The 17,704-nt window shown below is 44.4% G+C and overlaps 1 protein-coding gene across 1 annotated transcript in view; it reads left to right on the top strand.

The window, feature by feature from the left end:
* The window catches only part of SERINC5 (serine incorporator 5), a gene marked incomplete at its 5' end in the record, with an annotated part of 52,960 nt that extends 42,464 nt beyond the window's left edge, over positions 1–10,496 (top strand). Inside the window, 4 exons of the mRNA XM_019796377.2 lie at positions 200–266; positions 3,383–3,422; positions 4,067–4,211; positions 5,904–10,496. Of these exons, the coding sequence (XP_019651936.2) occupies positions 200–266; positions 3,383–3,422; positions 4,067–4,211; positions 5,904–6,051 (400 nt within the window). The remainder of the gene's footprint in view (positions 1–199; positions 267–3,382; positions 3,423–4,066; positions 4,212–5,903) is intronic.
* Positions 10,497–17,704: the final 7,208 nt, after the last annotated feature.

Below are 17,704 nucleotides of genomic sequence, written 5' to 3'. Positions count from 1 at the left end.
GATCTAATGCAGTCCGTGTAAAAAGACATCAACTGTAGAATTGGTCAATCGGTTTTGGGGTAAAGTGGGATATTGAAACAGACGACTTCTTTGTAAGGAGCCAGAACTGGAGGGTGCCGTGAGCCTCTCCTGAGAGCTCTGGCCGGGCGGCTCTGCCCTTCCTCTGATGGGATGTAACGTGTGTTTGTTTGTTTCTTAGCTTGACATCAACGACAAGGTCAAGTTCTGATGCCCTGAAGGGGCGATACGCAGCTCCTGAACTAGAAGTAAGTTCATTTCCTTCCCTTGTCCTGCTTCATCTCAGAAGACCCATTTTTCAAGAAGGCTCTTTCTGTCTGTTTGCATCTTTATTGATCTGCATTCCATGATCCCATTTTTCTCAGGAAAGAATCCAGTTTTTGTACAGAAAAAAACAATGTCTTTTAGATGCGATGGGATTAAAACGAATCTTTGATTTTCCTCCGGCAAAATTAGCCTCCAGTGTGGCATTGCTGCCCATCTCCCACCCGAGGCCTGGTTAGCTTTGTTGGGCTGCTCGCTGCGATTTCCGTGTGTGTGTGTGTGTGTTTTAACTTCCAGTCCCTTCTTCTGTGTTATGCCTGTCTGTGTCCTTCATACATAGTGTGACCATGAGGTTATGTGTAATAGCTGTTCTGAAGGAGGAAAAAGACGGAGAAGGGACGGGGCAAGCATCTGCTCCCTGCCGCACTGCTGAGCATTGCCTACACGTTAGCTTATTTAGCTGCCTCAGTTCCCCCAGGTGGGCACTTCACTGGGTAAGGAACTGGAAACAGTAGGGGTCCGGAGAATCAGGGTGGTTAGCAGATGCCCAGCGGTCAGCAGAATGTCTGTTACTTCCTTACTCGTGCAAAAGTCTTTTGCTGGGGCCCTCAGTGGAACATCCACCAAGGTGAGAAAAGGGCTAATCCCATGGAGGCAGCCAGGAAAAGACTCAGCCCTGACCCCAAGAATGTAAGGAACACGGGATTCCAATGATGGCTGAGACTTAACAGCACTTGCTACGTGCCCTGCTCTGTTCTAAGCATTATATTTGTGATTGCATTTCATCCTCCTAAAAACCCAGCGAGGGCTTTATCTCCATTTTACAGAGGGGAGAGACAGAAAAGTTATTTAAACTTCTGATTTGCTGGCATGTGACCTGTGTACTCTGGCTCCAGAGTCCGTGTTCCTGAACACTGCTGCCCGAGAGCTCAGCCACCGGCTCCTGGCCCTGCTGCCACCCCCAGCCCCAGACCGTGTCCTCGTAGCTTTCTCTGGATGGAGGAGCCCTGGTGTCTGTCCAAACATGGACACTCTTTTCTGCAGCTGGGTCGCTGGGGACGGTCTTTCCTGCACCTGACCTGGAGATAGTGAGCATTATGAAGGGTTGTCAGTCTGCCAGCGGCATTCAACAGCTCTTTCTGTCCCTTAAAAAAGGAGAAAGCTATGCTGAGTCTGAATAGGTTACTGCTTCTTACACAGAAGAGAATGGTCTCTAGAAGGCAGGCATTTGTTCTCACCATGGCCGGGTGACCACCTGCTGAGCGGGTGCGCTCTGGCTTCAATATCCCTATTGTGTAGCGTCCAAACGCAAAGAACAGCACATCTCTGGGTTAGATTTAAGAGGATGTTTTCCTTCTCATTCTACGGAAAATGTCCCAGTGTTTTCTTCTGAACTGGAGCGCATGCAAAACGGAAGTTGGTTTGCTGTCCTTGCATCAAGTTTCACAGGATATACCTTTGAAGGAGAGAGTTAGTAGTTTCTTATGCTAAGTTATGCTTCAGAAGAACCAGGACCCCAGGGTACCATGTCTTGAGCCCCCTGAATGTCAATCAGTGAATCTTAGACTGTGTCAGCTTGATCCAAGATTCTGATCCAAGGAGTGTCCCTGATGTAGTAGGGAAACCGGGGCTTGGCCTTGAGGTGTATAAATGAGATGAAGGCTCAAGCTCCTATGTCCTTACCCCTGGCTCTGTGTTCGTTCTAGTAAAAATACTGTCAGCCAGAACGTGCCAGGCACCCAGGACTTCCCAGCTGGTCTTGCTATGTGTAATTTTTTTTTTTTTAAGATTTTGTTTATTTTTTTGGAGAGCAAGAGAGAGAAAGCACGAGCAGGGGGAGTGGCAGAGGGAGAAGCAGGGATCCCAATTCCCCACTGAGCCGAGAGCCCAATGCGGGGCTCCATCCCAGGACCCCAGGATCATGACCTGAGCCGAAGTCAGATGCCCAACCGACAGAGCCACCCAGGTGCTCCAATATGTAATGTTTTTTACTCTGTTTACCAGAGTCTTTATGAAATCATGTATTAATTTTTCATAATCCAATTTTTTTATTAGTTTATTGTTTTGAGTAGGTCAGAAACATGGTACAAAATTTAAAATGTGCCAAAGACTCTTCAAGGGAAAGCATCCCATCCATCTATCCCGGTTCCCAGCACCCCTGCCTCCGTAGAGGCAGACAGTTCAGCAGCCTGATTTCATAGCAAACGTAGGTGGGCCTCCTGCTTCCAGAGCTCTTAGCTTTACCATTTCTGATTCTGCCAGCTCTACTGCCTCCTAGACCTCCCATGCCTAGACCTATTGCCCCTTGTGAATCGCGGACCTTGGAGTTCCCATCCTGCATTGATGTTCCAGCTCTGTCACTAAACTTGTCTTGAGCTTCAGCCCTGTTATTTATCCTGCCTGACCTCAGTTTCCTCAACTGCAAACATGATAATAACCCCAGCAAGTAGAGCAAATCATCACCAGGAGTGAGCTCCATGGGAGTGGGGACCTGTCTCGTTCACCTTGTGTTTCAGGTTGAGTTTTCCAGGAGCAGCTGCTGAGGCAGAGTTGAGGTGCAGGGTATCTATTAGGGATCAACACAGGTCGAAGGGAAGGAAGAGGAAGGAGGCAAAATTGGGCCGAGTTGAAGGGTACACCATCGGCTGGACAAAGCCTCTGTTGACCCCTTGGGTGCCCCAGAGCAGACAGGACCCGTCAGAGCTGTCGCCAGGGGTCTGTGGTGCACCTCTAGTCATCCAACGTGGGTTGCCCAGGAAAGCTGGCTCTCTGGCAGGGCAGCTCTGTGGCTGGGGGAAAGCCTGGGAGCTGCCGTCCAGAGGCTGCTCACAGCGCTGCAAGTAGCTGAGCGAGCACTAAGTGAGCACCGTTGAAGGGGCTCTAGGTGGCTCACCTCCATGTCTGTTTCCTGTCACCAGCACCGGAGCGTTTGGGAAGAACAGATCCTTAGTCAGATCCTTTGGAAGGGGTCACATGAGCGCAGTTCCAAGTCTGGCCTTGGTTCACACGGAAGGCTTGGCACATCACACGGATGGCCCTTAGTGCTTTCCTGACTTGGAGGTAGAAAAGCTGCCTGACCTTGTTGGGTTTGCTCTTCCAGGTGGCCCGGTGTTGTTTCTGCTTTGGCCCTGATGGAGAAGGTAAGTAGACAACCTTGCTTCCATGCAGCCTGTGGCACTGCAGGCCCATAGCTGTAGTCTGTAGGTGCCGGGGATTCATACCCAGATAACTTGAATGCTAAGAGGAAAGTTTTCTTCCCAAGCTGTTGGTCTACTTTTCACGTCCTTCCTGAGTGACTGCTGGCCAGTTTTGTTTGTGTTGCTATTCTGGCCGGCAAGAATCCATTTCTGTTTCGGCTCATATATAAGTTAAATTCTACAGTGAGATTTAGAGAAGGAGGAAGTACATTTTTCAGAGGAATGAAATTTCGGAAAATTTCTTTCCTTCCACTTCCTTTTCTTCTTCATCCCAGGGGCTTGAGAACGCGTGGCATGCTCTCTCCCTTCCATCTCAGCTTATCCTAGGTTTTCTGTTTATAAGGGCTCTCTTCTGCTCCGTTCCAACGATTGTGATGTTAGGAAACTCGTCCTGTGGAGACGGTTCTGGGGTTGGGTGGGGGTTTTGCACGGAGGGTGTGGATGAAATTGCCTGAGGGTACAGTCGGCTCTTGCCGTCTTTCCTACTCACCAGCCCCTGGGATTGACGTGAGTGAGTGTGGCTCTGCTAGAGCGGTGGGCGTGCATGTGTTCACTCACTGAGCCTGCGCTCGCCCTGTGCTTCACAGACACCGAAGAGCAGCAGAATGTGAAGGAGGGGCCGCGGGTCATTTATGATGAGAAGAGAGGCACCGTCTATAGCTACTCCTATTTCCACTTCGTGTTCTTCTTGGCTTCCCTCTATGTGATGATGACCGTCACCAGCTGGTTCAAGTGAGTGGCCCATTGTCTTAGACATTTTAGAAGGGACAGTCTTTAGACAATCAAGTTAAGTCCCATTCTTTTTTTTTTTTTTTTTGAGATTTATTTATTTTTGACAGAGAGAAAGCACAAGCAGGGGGAGGGGCAGAGGGAGAAGCAGACTCTGCTGGGCAGGGAACCCGATGTGGGGCTGGATCCCAGGACCCCGGGATCATGACCTGAGCTGAAGGCAGACTCTTAACCTGCTGAGCCACCCAGGTGCTGGAGTCCTATTTTTTAAATGCTGAGACCCACTGAGTCACAAATCCAATCTCCTGGAGTCAGCTAAACTTTTCTGTAAGTCCTGCTGTGGTCACCTACACAGAAACAGTCCTGGGGTCTCAGCAGTCTGTGGGCATGCTTTTAATCCTGGGAATTGCTGTTGCCCACGCCCCACAACCGGTGCTAAGGTAGCAAGTATCCCTTCATTCCTTTTCCATGCATTTACAAGCCTGTGCAATTTTTAAAATGTAGATACAATTTATGTGTTTCCCCTTGAGATTTTTTTTGCTTTGTTTTGTTTGTTAAAGTTGGCACTACATGATGGATCTAACTTTCCCTGTCACTACATAGAAATTCTTTTTAATTCTTTTTGGATCATTTTTCACTGATCCAAAAGTTTTGGTTGGATCATAATTGGTTATAACTCAGAATATACATGGTATAGACATTTAGGTTCATTGTGGTTTCTTTTATCCATTCATGCAGCAACTGAGTGGCTCCTATGTGCCGCACTGTTATAAATGTCAGGCTTATAATCCAGCGGAGGAGACAGAGCATGATCCAATGCAATGTGGCAGGTAGTGCTATTAGGGAGGAAAATGAGGAAGAGGAATGAGGAGTTGGGGATGGCGGGGCCAGCAGAAGGCTTCACTGGGGAGATTTTTCCAGAACATCCTAAGGGAGAAGAGAGGAGAGAGTTTCTAACGTGTCCCCAATGCATCTAATGTTTTGGTAACTCCTGGAAAGTTTTGACGTGGGAAGCTTAAAGGATGGAGGGAGCTATAATTAATAAGGCCGAAAATAACAGTTGTTTTCAAGTATGTGGGAAAGATTAGAACCCTTTTACAAAAACTCCTGCTAGGATGGTAAACATGGTGCAGACACTTTGGAAAACTCTTCAGCAGTTCCTCAAAATGTTAAACACAGAGTTACGGTATGATCTGTCTATTCTAATCCTAGGTGTGTATATCCAACAGGAAAAAAAATAGTCCACACAAAAACTTCGACACACATGTTGATAGCAGCATCACTTATCACAGCCAAAAAGGGAGAAACAAAATGCGCTATCTCCATACAGTGAACTATCCCTCAGCAATAGCAAGGAATCAAGTCTTGATATCAAGTAGTGATCCATGCTACGACAAGAATAAACCTTAAAAACCAGTCACAAAAGGCCACATGATTCCTTTTTTATGAAATGTCCAGAATAGGCAAATGCAGAGAGACAGAAAGTAGATTAGCGCATGCCAGGAGCTGGGAGGAGGTGGGGTAATGGTGTACCCTTTACATGGTGTGAGTTGTATCTGAATCAAGCTATTAGGGGGGGAAAAAAACCAATCAGAAAGGCTGGAGGGATGGGAGCAGGGAGACCCCTTCTGGAAGAGACCTTCTTCCTGCCTGTTCTTTTCCTGCTCTGACCACAGTTGGCTCTCGTTTCCACAGCTATGAAAGTGCCAACATTGAAACCTTCTTCAGCGGAAGCTGGTCCATCTTCTGGGTCAAGATGGCCTCCTGCTGGATGTGTGTGCTGTTATATCTGGGGACCCTGGTCGCTCCCCTCTGCTGTCCCTCTCGGCAGTTCTCCGTGTGAGGAGGATCTGAGCAGGCCTGCAGGTTGGAAGTGACGTCCTTTGAATCGTGTCCCCGGGGTCTGAGCCGTGACTGGTGCTTGGTGAAAAGCTGGCATCCTCTGGCTGGTTTGAGCAGGTCTGAAAAAGGCTTTCAGAAAAAAAATCACCTGATTGGCTTTTTAATTCAGAAAATCAAAAAGAAATAACCATTTTATTCTAAAAGAATTGAAATGTTCAACCAAGCTGATCCTGAGTGGTAATGTATTTTGTGTGTGTCTTAACCCTAAAAACTGGAATAGAAATTAGGCTAGTATTTTCCTTCTGTATGTTTTTTTACCGAAACAGAGTTTGGAGCATGACAGGGATAAATCTTACCTTGTCATTCTTACCCTTGGACTAGAGAAACTTGCCAAAATCTTGAGCCCTCAAGCCCTGATGGAATGCAGACCCCTGTCACGCCCCTAGGCCAGAGCCTCATCACGGACCGTGGTCATCCTGCAGGCTCCTTGCTCCCAGCTCCTTGGTATTTATAGGGTACAAGAGGAAGCACTTGCTTTTAACTCCACCCTTGGGCTGTTTCCTCCTGGTCCCCAGACATTTCCCTTTGAAGCTGTGATGCTGGGAATCACAACTTTACTCTGTGCCCTTGCCGTTCCCAGAGGTCCCCTCATCCTTTCTGGGCTCAACGTCTTTGCTATAATGTGAAAAAGCACAATTTGCCGTCACTACCATGTGGTTCCCCCACTGTACTATTCCTTCCTGATCCGAGTTCCTGCAATAATTATGACTCCTATTTGTGGTGTTATTCACATGATTATAGAACAATATCCATGTTGTTTTCTTTGTCTGAACGATGGAGGGCTGTCGTTCTTACTTGTTTGTACTAGTAATAATAATACTCTAGGACCTTACCCAAAAAGTCCCTTCTTGACTGAAGCCTGCTGTCCCCCTCTTTCAGTTGTGAAAGTCAGCCGGTTTCTCTTCCACCTTGAGGCCTTTGAAATTGTACAAGCAAAAGGGCTCTTGTTTCCTGGATCTGGAATGTGAATGATCATATTCACTGTGGTTTTTTGGAGTAAATTTGCTGAGGTGAGGAGTCCAGGCAGCACCTCAAACTGGGCTGACCAGATAAGGCCTATCGTACAAGTTGTAGAAGTGGCCAAATATACTTAAAAGAAATGGGGGGGAGCGGTGAGGAGGAGGGTATTTAGTTAAGCCATAAGCAACATCCACGGAGATTTCCAAAAATATGTACTTGTAAAGTAATACTCATAAGAGATTTGACTTTAGGCAGCTGCCCGAGAAGATACCCGTGTTCAGTGTTGATGTCCGTCCTCAGTCAGGGAAGAGTTTTCTCAGCAGAAAGTCTGTTAGGAACCCCAGTGGAGACGCAGTGGGGATGCTCCCGTGAGTGTCTCATGTGGGGTGGAAAGGGTCCTCTTGAGCTCTCTGGCACAGAGGGTCTGAGAGTGGAGACACTTGACCTGTACTTTGTGTGTCCTGCTGAGTTGGGCAGAAGTGGGTCCCAGTGTGCCAAAATGTTGGTGTGGGGAATTAGGCAAATTCTTCATTTCTGCTCCTTTGCCCTCCTCCCAGGAACACAAGCAGGGGAACAAATTCAGTGGATGAATTCCTCTAGAATCTTGCCTTATTTATAATGTTTGAGATTCCGTTTTTAAAGGCACTCGTGTATGGGTGAGAGCCTTGTTTTGCAAACTTTATCCAATTTCTTATTTTAGGCCAGAAGCTCTTTGAGCTTGGCAGTTGAAAGGCCCTCTGGTGTCACAACGTGGATAGCCACCACGTGCAGCCCCTACTAAGCCAGTGGGCCTGGGAGCTCTGTGGGTCGACAGGTTGAGGGAATGGGTTGTGGGTGGGACAGCCCCCTGGCAGGAGCTGCCACAGTGGCTGGTGCGGTGACACAGGGCTCTGGGTAAGCTGAGGTTGGCTTTAGGAAAGACTGCGAGAAGAGTCCCATCAAGAGCTGGGTTGCTAGTTTTCATTGTGTTTTCTTCCTGCTCGGTCTAGCTGGTTTGGGCAGCCAGCGGTGTGACTTCAGAACTGGCCTTAGGGCAGGGCGCACAGTCCAGCTGACAAGGCTCCTGTTCCTTGGCTGGCCTTTGTTGGCGGGCTTCCCCTGCAGAAGGAAGGGCAGGGAAACAGAAAGGAAAGGACATTCCTTGTCAGTGGCAGGGCCCTCAGAGCTCTCTTCTTTAGCTGGCCCAGCCAAGCCATGTTTGCCAGCTGCTTACAACTTGGTTTGTGGCCCAAAGTTCTTCTTGAAGTTCGGTCTGACACAAGAGGCACAGTTGCAATCGTTGTGATTTTTATTATTGACTGAGAATCGGAGCAAGTTTATCTGAATGATGGGAGAGATGTGGATGTACCCTAAGGACTGAGGGCATATAAATAAGTTGACTTTAATGATTATTAATTGTCATAAACAATACTCAGGTGATGAATCAATGTTTGTGGGTGTAAAGAACCTACATTCTTGTGCTATTGTGATTTAAGAAACTGGAAAAATTGTGCCAATTGCTTTGAGTTGCTGTAATGATGGTGTTCGTTGGATAAATTCACTGATCTCTTTTTAAAATAATTTTGCTTCCTACAACTTTTTGTACATGATTTAAAAAAGTACATTCCCAGTAGCTGCTGGTCAGACTCCTTTAGCGATGCAAGTGGGAGAAGTTTTTAAAAAAACTCTGTGTGTATGTTTCTTCTGTGCTATTCCTTCGATGTGGAAATTTTTTCCCTTCTCATTTTCATGAATAAAAACACTAAGTAGGGGAAGGGATTCTTCTGGGAATGTTGCTGTATACCTAGATGGGTTATCTGACTGAACGCCGGAGATTTTTCTGTCAAAAGCTTTTGAAAACCTGACTTGGTCCTTACTGGGTTGAGTTTTTGTAATACTGGTTAGCTAGTTTTGCTTTTGTCTTCTCTGTTTCTTGGGAAATGGCTTGAAAGAATTGTTCCCCAGAGGTGTTTGGGGCTCTTTCGTGGAGTAGAAGGACTGTGTGGATGTGGGCTGTTGGAAGGTGGGGTTACTGGAGATTTGGGGTTCTGGTGCCCATCAGGAATGGCCAGCATTTGGGCCCCCACACCTCATTTTTTTAATTTCCAGTTCCTCAGAGGATCCTTCATTCTGAATGACCTTTGTGTAGTGCTAATCCTCCCCCCCACGCCCATATTGCCCCCCTCTGCCTATTTAAGATTATATACTTATTTAATTTCAGCCAGAATTTGTCACCATTGGTGCTTTATGTTACCCTGCAAAGGGAATTCCAGAGCCTTTGTTTAAGCCTCCTTGTCTTTTTTCTCCTTTGACTGCCTTTTCTAAATACCATTTCATTTTGGCATATATGTGTATTCTACTCCTCTTGGAAATGAAAGCAGTTTTAATCTAGAAGGGTGTGACCTTGGGCTAGGACCCTGCCTGTCTAGACAGACCACTGGGTCCTCCTTAACCAGGGACAGTGCAGTAGTCACTCAGCTCATGGAATTCTCTCTTAGGATACTCTCCTAATAGAACTAAATCCCTCTGCTTTGTTCTTAAGACCGCCATGTTTCCCGCCATCTTTAAAATGCTTGTAAAGCCTCAGACACGTTCATCTAGTGTTGCATTTCAGGCAGAGATGGGCTCTCTCATGTTGGACCTACGTTACAGAGCTAGGGAGCTGTTTACGTATATCTTTCAAACTAATGCTGGTCATTCTAAAGATCTTTATCTTTTTAAAATTTTTAAATTTTCTTCCTCAGTAAATCACTTTACAGAGGCATTCAATTTGAAAGGGGGAAATGTTTCGCTTTTACCAAAGAGGGTTTTTTGTTTGTTTTTAAGCAAAATTCCTTCAGAAAAACGTAATTGGGTAAGGATAGACAGAAATCCACTTCTGTAGGAGTTTAATCATATTCATGTGAGTAAAATGATGGAAGAACTCTTTAAGGTAATCCTCTGGGTAAAGGATCCTGGGAAATTCTCTCAGGTAAAGAAAGCATGCAACAGATGTGTAATATATGTCTTGAGAGTTATTTATAAGAAATTTAAGAGGATTGTTTTGCTTTCCTATATTAAAGATTTAAGTTTTTTTTTTTTTACTTTGCAAAAAAAAAATTCTACAAAAGTTTTATAATTGTAACATTGTTAATTTTTAAAACTTTTTCAAAACAGTTAGCTGTAGCCAAATTATGTGGTTATGTTTTGCTCTATTTAGAATTTGAAATGTAATATGTATGGTAATTTTACTGTTTGAAATTTTTAATAGTCTTGGATATGGTTAGAGTTTTGGTAACTTTTTAAAAATTTTCTTCCCTCTAGTCACAAAGGCAACTGTGGGTTTATATTTGTTTTTTTGAATGCTCATTTTTCTATGAAGCATCTGAAGTTGACCAGTCTTTTCCTATGTAGAAAACTCAAAACTTGTTAACTCTGTATTTTAATAAAATTTAAAATGGAAAACTATGTTGCTGCTGTTGTGGTTGTTATTGTTTTGGTTTTGGGATTTTTTATAATTAGAAGTCCTCCAGGTGGTGTTTCCTGAAGACGTTGCCTTCAGATGGTAATCACCTTTCTTTCAAGCTCATAGAACCTTTTCTGATTCTTGATAATGAAAATATAAACATGAAAACCGAGTCTTTTGTTACCTCCACCACCACCTCCCCAAAGCTTTTGTGGACTGCTTCCCTTTTCCTATTCTTAGGCTAGTGCCACACTATCTTAAATATGAGAATTAGAGTGAGTCTCTAAGTAAGGTAGTAGAAGTCTTCCAACATAGGCCTTCTTTTTTCAAGATTTGGCTTTTCTAGACCTTTCATATTTTCCTTGAAAATTTAGGCTTGAGTGGGATGGCATTGTGTCATTAGACTAATTTGGGGACTAATTATAACAACATTAAGTCTTCTGATCTAGGGTTATTTTTCATTCACATAGGTTTTTTAAATTTCCTTTAGTAGCATGGTATAGTATTGCTATTTTTATTAAAATGTCTTTGTGTGAAATTTAATCTTTTTTCTTAAAGATTTTATTTATCAGAGGGAGAGAGAATACAAGTGGGGAGAACAGGGTGGCAGGCAGAGGGAGAAGCAGGCTCCCCACTGAGCAGGGAGCCTGACACAGGACTTGATCCTAGGACCCCAAATCATGACCTCTTTGAAGGCTGACACTTAACCGACTGAGCCACCCAAGCATCCCATAAATTTCATTGTGAGATTAGTTTCCTGAATGTTTAAATTATGCATATCATGTAATATAAAATTGACCACCATAACCATTTCAAAGTGTGTGGTCAGTAGTGTTAAGGACATCCGTACTGTTTTGCAACCAATCCCCAGAACTCTTCTCATCTTGCAAAACTGAAGTTCTGTACCCATTAAACAGCAACTTCCCACCAGCCCCTGACTTTCCACCACTGTTCTTTCTGTCTCTGAATTTGTCATTTGCTTCATCATCCCCCCTCTGTGTCTTCCCACATACATGCCGATCCTGTTCAGGTCTTCTGGCTCACTTGTGCTTTGGGGTGCACCACTTTTCGTTGCAAATGTTGTTCACATGTTTTTGGTTGTGCTAATTACTCTGTTTTTGGGTGGGAATTCGGGAATATCCAAAATCTCTGCTTTTATCATTGCCATCATTTCTTCCATTCACGCCTGAATTGAACCTGTTGCAACAGGGCTTTACACACACCTTTTCCCGGAAACTGCTTGTTCGGGTCACGGGTAACCTCCATGTTGCTGAAACCATTGTCCTCATCTTACTAGGTTTCCCAGAAGCATTTGAAAATATCAACTAAATTACCTTACTCACATTTCGCTGGTATTTATATATACACCCTGGTTTGAAAGGGATTGTCCATTAGAGTTACTTTGTCCCTGTTAACGTTGTACTTAATATCAGAAGAGGCAGATAACTTTTCTCAGGTCCCAAGTCTCTGCACTCACAGAACCACACCCAAGGAACCACCCCTGGGAACATGGTCCAAGTGGATGTGACTTCATTCTTAGCACCATCTTCTGGACCCTCCTTGCTTTTTCCATAAGGCCTGATTTGCAGCTAAATAGTTTGCTCAGCCTGCTTCCAGCCCGTGGCTGAGAGTCAGTGGCTTTAGTTTGAATGGTTTCTGTCTCGCTGTAAGCTGGTCGTGCTTTTGCTCAGTTCTTTTAAAAACATTGGGTTCTCTGTGAATCTTAATGGGATTCACTAGGTCAGATAAAAGCCATCTCCACCGGTCTTTTCTAGATAGACCTCTACTTTTGGCTGCAGGTCAGAGTGCTGTGTGAAAGAAAGTACTCCTATTCTTGTAGAAGCCCTTTTGTCTAGCCAGGAGGGTCTGAGAATCACTCCCTCAAATCTTTCTGAGGTCTTAGCCGAGAGGGCTTTATCTTGACCCGAGGTCACATTTTACTTGTAGCATCTGAAAACTGGTAAATAGCTAATAAAATAGTGCTGTTGAAAATATATCATTGAATGTGTTCAGATGTGTTGTTAAATGAAAAATAGTTGAGAAAACTATTGCAGTGCAACCCAAGTCCTGGGTGTGTGTATTCACTGTCAAAGAAGAAAATTATTCTGATGCTTGTTAAAACAGTAAGGAAAATTTTATCTGGGACTGTTGTCCTTGGGGTTTTATAACAGGACAGAAATCAGGCTGTTAAAAAGAAGGCAGCAGGCCCAAAATGGAGTTGCTAATGCTAAGCTCCGTGTCACCCAATGGAGACTTAGTTTTGGTTCTCTCTCTCAGAGTTTGGGTTCTCTCAGAAATCGTACACCAGTTAATCAGAAATCAATCACAAGCCAGTTCCTCAGGAGTCACTTGATGAGCAGTAGTTAGGTAATCTGCCTCATTGATGCCCGCCATTCCCAAAGAAAAATGACCTTGCAATAACCAATCCAAGTCTTTGCCTAGTATAACTTCCTTGTTTCCACTCCCTTTTGCCTATCTTCCATTTTGTGCAGCTACTTGGCGCTCCTTTCTGTCTGCTAGATTGGATGCTGCTCACTTTGAATCGATTTTTGCTCAAACTCTTAAATTTTTAAATATGCCTCAGTTTATCTTTTAATAGACTGAACTCTGAATACAAGGACAAGTGGGAATGTATAGCCAAAAACTGGCGGGGGGTGGGGGGGGTTAGAGGATGGACATTACAAGAGGAGACATCAAGGGTAGCAGGATTTTTGCTAAACTGACCCAACCAGACTCTTGATAAAGGCAGACCAAGGATTGATGCATCAAAGGTGAGGGATATCGGGGAGCAAGGGTGGCTCAGTCAGTTGAGTGTCTGTCTTTGGCTCTGGTCATGATCCCAGGGTCTTGGGATCGAGCCCCATGTCAGGCTCCCTGCTCAGTGGGGAGCCTGCTTTTCCCTCTCCCTCTCCCTCTCCCACTGCTTGTGTTCTCTCTCTCTCTGTCAAATAAATAAATAAAATCTTAAAAAGGGGGGGAGGTGAGGGGTGAAGAACATGAGCTGATATCAAAGGTGGGGGATTCTTGCTAAGACTGGGCTCTGCAGCCCTGGTGAGGACAGGTGGACATGGATGGTCCAGGCCTAGGCAAGAAGAGAGCCCAGAGGAGCCTGACTAAAGTTTGGTCAAGAAGAGGAGAAGGTGTCAGAATGTGCACACAAGCATGCACAGCCAGAAAATGTACCCATATGCTCATCTCTTCATAGACGCACCGCTCTGGAAATTTGGGCTTGGAACTGAAAATACAGCTGTAGAGTGGCTGCTGTCTTGAACCAAGGAGGTGGGAAACCTTTTTATTTTAATTTAATTTAATTTTATTTTATTAGATTTTTTTTTTTTAGAGAGAGAGCGAGAGTGGGTGGGGTTAGGGCAGAGGGAGAGGGAGAATCTCAAGCAGGCTCCCCAGTAAGCGCAGAGCCCCATGTGGGACTTAACTTTATGACTGTGAGATCATGACCGGAGTAGGAATCAAAAGTCAGACACCTAACCGACTGAGCCACCCAGGCGCCCCGAGGAGGTGGGAAACTAAAAATGTTGTTAAGTGACTCTTTTAGGCATTATGGACACAGGAAAGAAACCAGTTTGCAGGAAAGCTACAGGATTGAAGCAGACATGCAGAGGAGCAGTTGTAAAAGAGGAGAGGGAGGCAGAGAGGGAATGGGCTTCTGCAATTCCTACAGTGTCCAGTCCCCAGCTAAAACTTAATTTTAAAAATTGGATAAATATCGGGGTGTTCTTTATCAAATTTATAAGCCTAATTTGCCAATTAAGCTTATAAATTTATTAATCAAACCCAAATAAAATCAGATAATAAAATAGTAGCACAAAATTCATCACTTTGTATATAAAATTACATGAGTTTAATGGCTTAGAAAATAAGTTTTAAAATACATTATTTAAATATGTAAAATGTAAGTTGAAATTCAACTTATTTATCTCAGTGCCTGAAAGTTTTCTTCAGATATAAAAACTCAATTGACACTTTGGGTATATCAGACAGTGTAGGCTATGTTATGTTGTGGTAACAAGCAACTCCAAAAGTCTCAGTGGTTCATAGTGAGTAAAGTTCTGTTCTTCGTGTTACATGTCAGCTGTGGGCTGTCTGTAGTTTTGTTTAGTTCTTTTCACTTTGGGAGGCAGGTTGATATAGCAGCCTCTATTTCGGACTTTGGTAATGAAGGGTAGCAGAATATGTCACACCAAAATGTCACTTTGCATAAGGATTATTTTGAGTTGAAGGTAATTGAGAAGACACAGGAGAAAAGCTCTGCTCTCTCCCTATTTACCTGAAAGCAGGGCATAAATTTATATTTATCCCCAGTCCTCTCTGTACCAGAAAGGAGAAATGTTAATTCCTGGAGACAACTTTGGACCCTTATCAATGAAGGAGGCAACTGACTTAAGTCTGCGTAACAACTTACTCTTGTTTACCATGCTTTCTGGTTACCTGCCTGTAACTGGCCTTCTCCATACTTTTCTTTCCTTTGTCTTCAGCTGAAGATGTTATTTAAGCCTGAGTTGTAACCCGTTTCTGAGAGTTATTTTATCTTGGGTATCTCCCATGTATACACAAGGTATAGAATGATGGGTAGCAAACATGCCATTTGGGCATATTGATTATTTTGAGCTGTAGGTACTTAAAAAACAGGAAGTGCAGGGAGAAGCTTTCTCTGAACTCCCCCTTGTTTGCCTAAAGACACACCCTCCAAATGAACTGAGTTATTGTAAATCCACTCCCTGGGATTTTCATCAATTGAGGAGGATTGACTTTCATCACAGGAGAGACTAGAAGTTGACATCACACCCAGATGAACTGTTCCAAACTATCATACCTCCCATCCATTCTCCTAAGGGCCCATTCATCTTTTCTTTTCTTTTTTTTTTTTTTTAAAGATTTTATTTATTTATTTGACAGAGAGCGAGAGAGGGAACACAAGCAGGGGGAGTGGGAGAGGAAGAAGCAGGCTCATAGCAGAGGAGCCTGATGTGGGGCTCGATCCCTTGGTGATGAAACTTGCTGTTGCCTGGAACACTCTTCCCCTATTTCTACGAATCTTGCTAATTTTCAAGATTCCTTTCAGGTATCATGTTCTTTAGGAAGCATTTCTTGACAACCTCCTCAGCCCAGCCCTTGATCTGCTTTGGGTTTTAGACTAAGTACAATATTTATTTACAGTACTGTAATTTTCCATTTATGTGGCAGTATTGCCCCTCCAAGGGGGCAAAGTATGATCTTTTTCGCCATTATGTACCAAGTACCTAGCATAATGCTGGGATGTACAGTTGCTGTTTATTAAATGAATGGTGGGTGAATGGCTTCACAAGGAAGTACGACTATACCATGTTGGTTAGTGATACTGAGATAGTGGGAGGCACAGAGTCTAGCACCATATAACTACTATCTCACCATGGTATCAGGAATGGGGTGAACCCTTTTTGCCTTTTTGCCTCTACATTTTCTCTAGGAATTGTCCCCTCCGCGGCCCTTCCTTCCACAGCTTTATAGGTTGGCTGATTGCCACATTCATAAATAAGACTGCCCACAGCCACTCACCACCTGTGTTTGGGGGTTGGCAATTTAGTTGGTGAGTTAATCTAGAATGGGACTTGAACCAAGGTAGTCCACTCTGTGTCCCTTCCCCTGGAATTTGGAATCAGGATAGGGGAGTGGCAGGGGGAGAGAGTTGTTTCTCTGCCAGTGGCAAGATAATCACCATTAAACAAAGGCCATGTCCACGGTCACTTTTTTTTTTTTTTTTTGGTCATCTGGACCAGAGAAGCAGAGAGAAGCCTATTTGCAGTAAGATAAGATAAAAAAAAAAGATTTCTGAGACAAGATACAAGATAGTGAGAGAGCTCTGGCTGCTTTTCCAGATTCTGGTTCTAGGATCTTCCTGTGGCCCACATGCTTTCCTGACCTTGAGGTTCCACAAAGTACTCCTGTAGTCTGCTTCTATGAAATTACCCTTTTATTATTGGAATTAGTGTGAATAATTCACATTACTAAAAACACCTAATATGTCACTTTATCTCAGAGCCCTAAATCTACTTGAAAAATAAATGTGGTGGAAATAGATGAAGACCACCTAAGTGAGAACAGGCAAAGGCTATCCAGAATTCGCCCCATAGCAGGGCCCTCAGCCACCATTACTCGAAGGTGAGCACATTGGGCTTTGAAATCGCTTTGCTCAACTTTTTTTTCTTGTCAGAGTGCCACTTCTAAGTTTTGGATCTAGGGGCTCGTGAAGTGGGCAGTGGACTGTCTCCGCTCCTAAAGCTGCAGCTAACATCCAGACTGCGCTCCCACCAGATTACAAGTGCCAGAGGGCGAGGAGCTCCGGAATATACAAGCAAGCACTAGGAACTGGGCGAGTGGAGATCTGAAAAGGTACTTGCCTATCAACTAATCTAACTTCCCATGTCTGCATTTAGAGAATATATTATTTTGTTGTTGTTGTAACAAATTACCACAAACTTAGCAGCTTAAAACAACACAAATTAGTTCACCCTTCTGACTCTCTGGGTGGGTTCGGGTAAGTTCTAGGCTCAGGGTATCACAAAGTTGGAAATCAAGATGTCGGCTAGACAGAGCTCTTATCTTGGGCTCTGGGAAGAATCTTTTTTCAAGTAATTGGCAGAATCCAATTCTTTGTGGCTGTAGGTCTGAAGGACTTGTTTCCTTGCTGGCTGCCAGCCAGGGGCTGCCCCCAGGTCCTTCTCACATAGCCGTCTGACTTCAAAGCAGCGAGGGCATGTGGATCCTTCTCACAGTTGAATCTCTCTGACTTGCCCTTCTTTCTTTGTTTTGTTTTTAAGATTTATGTTAGAGCACAGGAGTGGGGGGTGATGTGGGGGGAGGAGCAGGCAGGGACAGAAGGAGAGAGAGTCTCAAGCAGACTCTGTGCTGAGCGCAGAGCCCAGCCTGGAGCTCGATCTCACAACCCTGAGATCACGACCTGAGCCAAAACTAAGAGTAGGACGCTTAACTGACTGAGCCACCCAGGTGCCACTGTTTGTTTTGTTTTTTAAATATTTATTTTAGAGACAGAGAATGCAGCTGGGAGGAGCAGAGGGAGAGGGAGAAAGAGAAACTTAATCAGACTCTCCACTGAGCAGGGAGCCTGAGGCAGGGCTTGATCTCAAGACCCTGAGATCATGACCTTGAGATCAGGAACTGAGCTGGGGTCCTAACCAACTGCCCCACACAGGTG

This window comes from Ailuropoda melanoleuca, chromosome 3, assembly GCF_002007445.2.
Source record: "Ailuropoda melanoleuca isolate Jingjing chromosome 3, ASM200744v2, whole genome shotgun sequence".
NCBI classification, from domain to species: Eukaryota; Metazoa; Chordata; class Mammalia; order Carnivora; family Ursidae; genus Ailuropoda; species Ailuropoda melanoleuca.
Note: the sequence above shows the minus strand (reverse complement) of the source record. Positions and strands in the feature narration are given on the sequence as shown.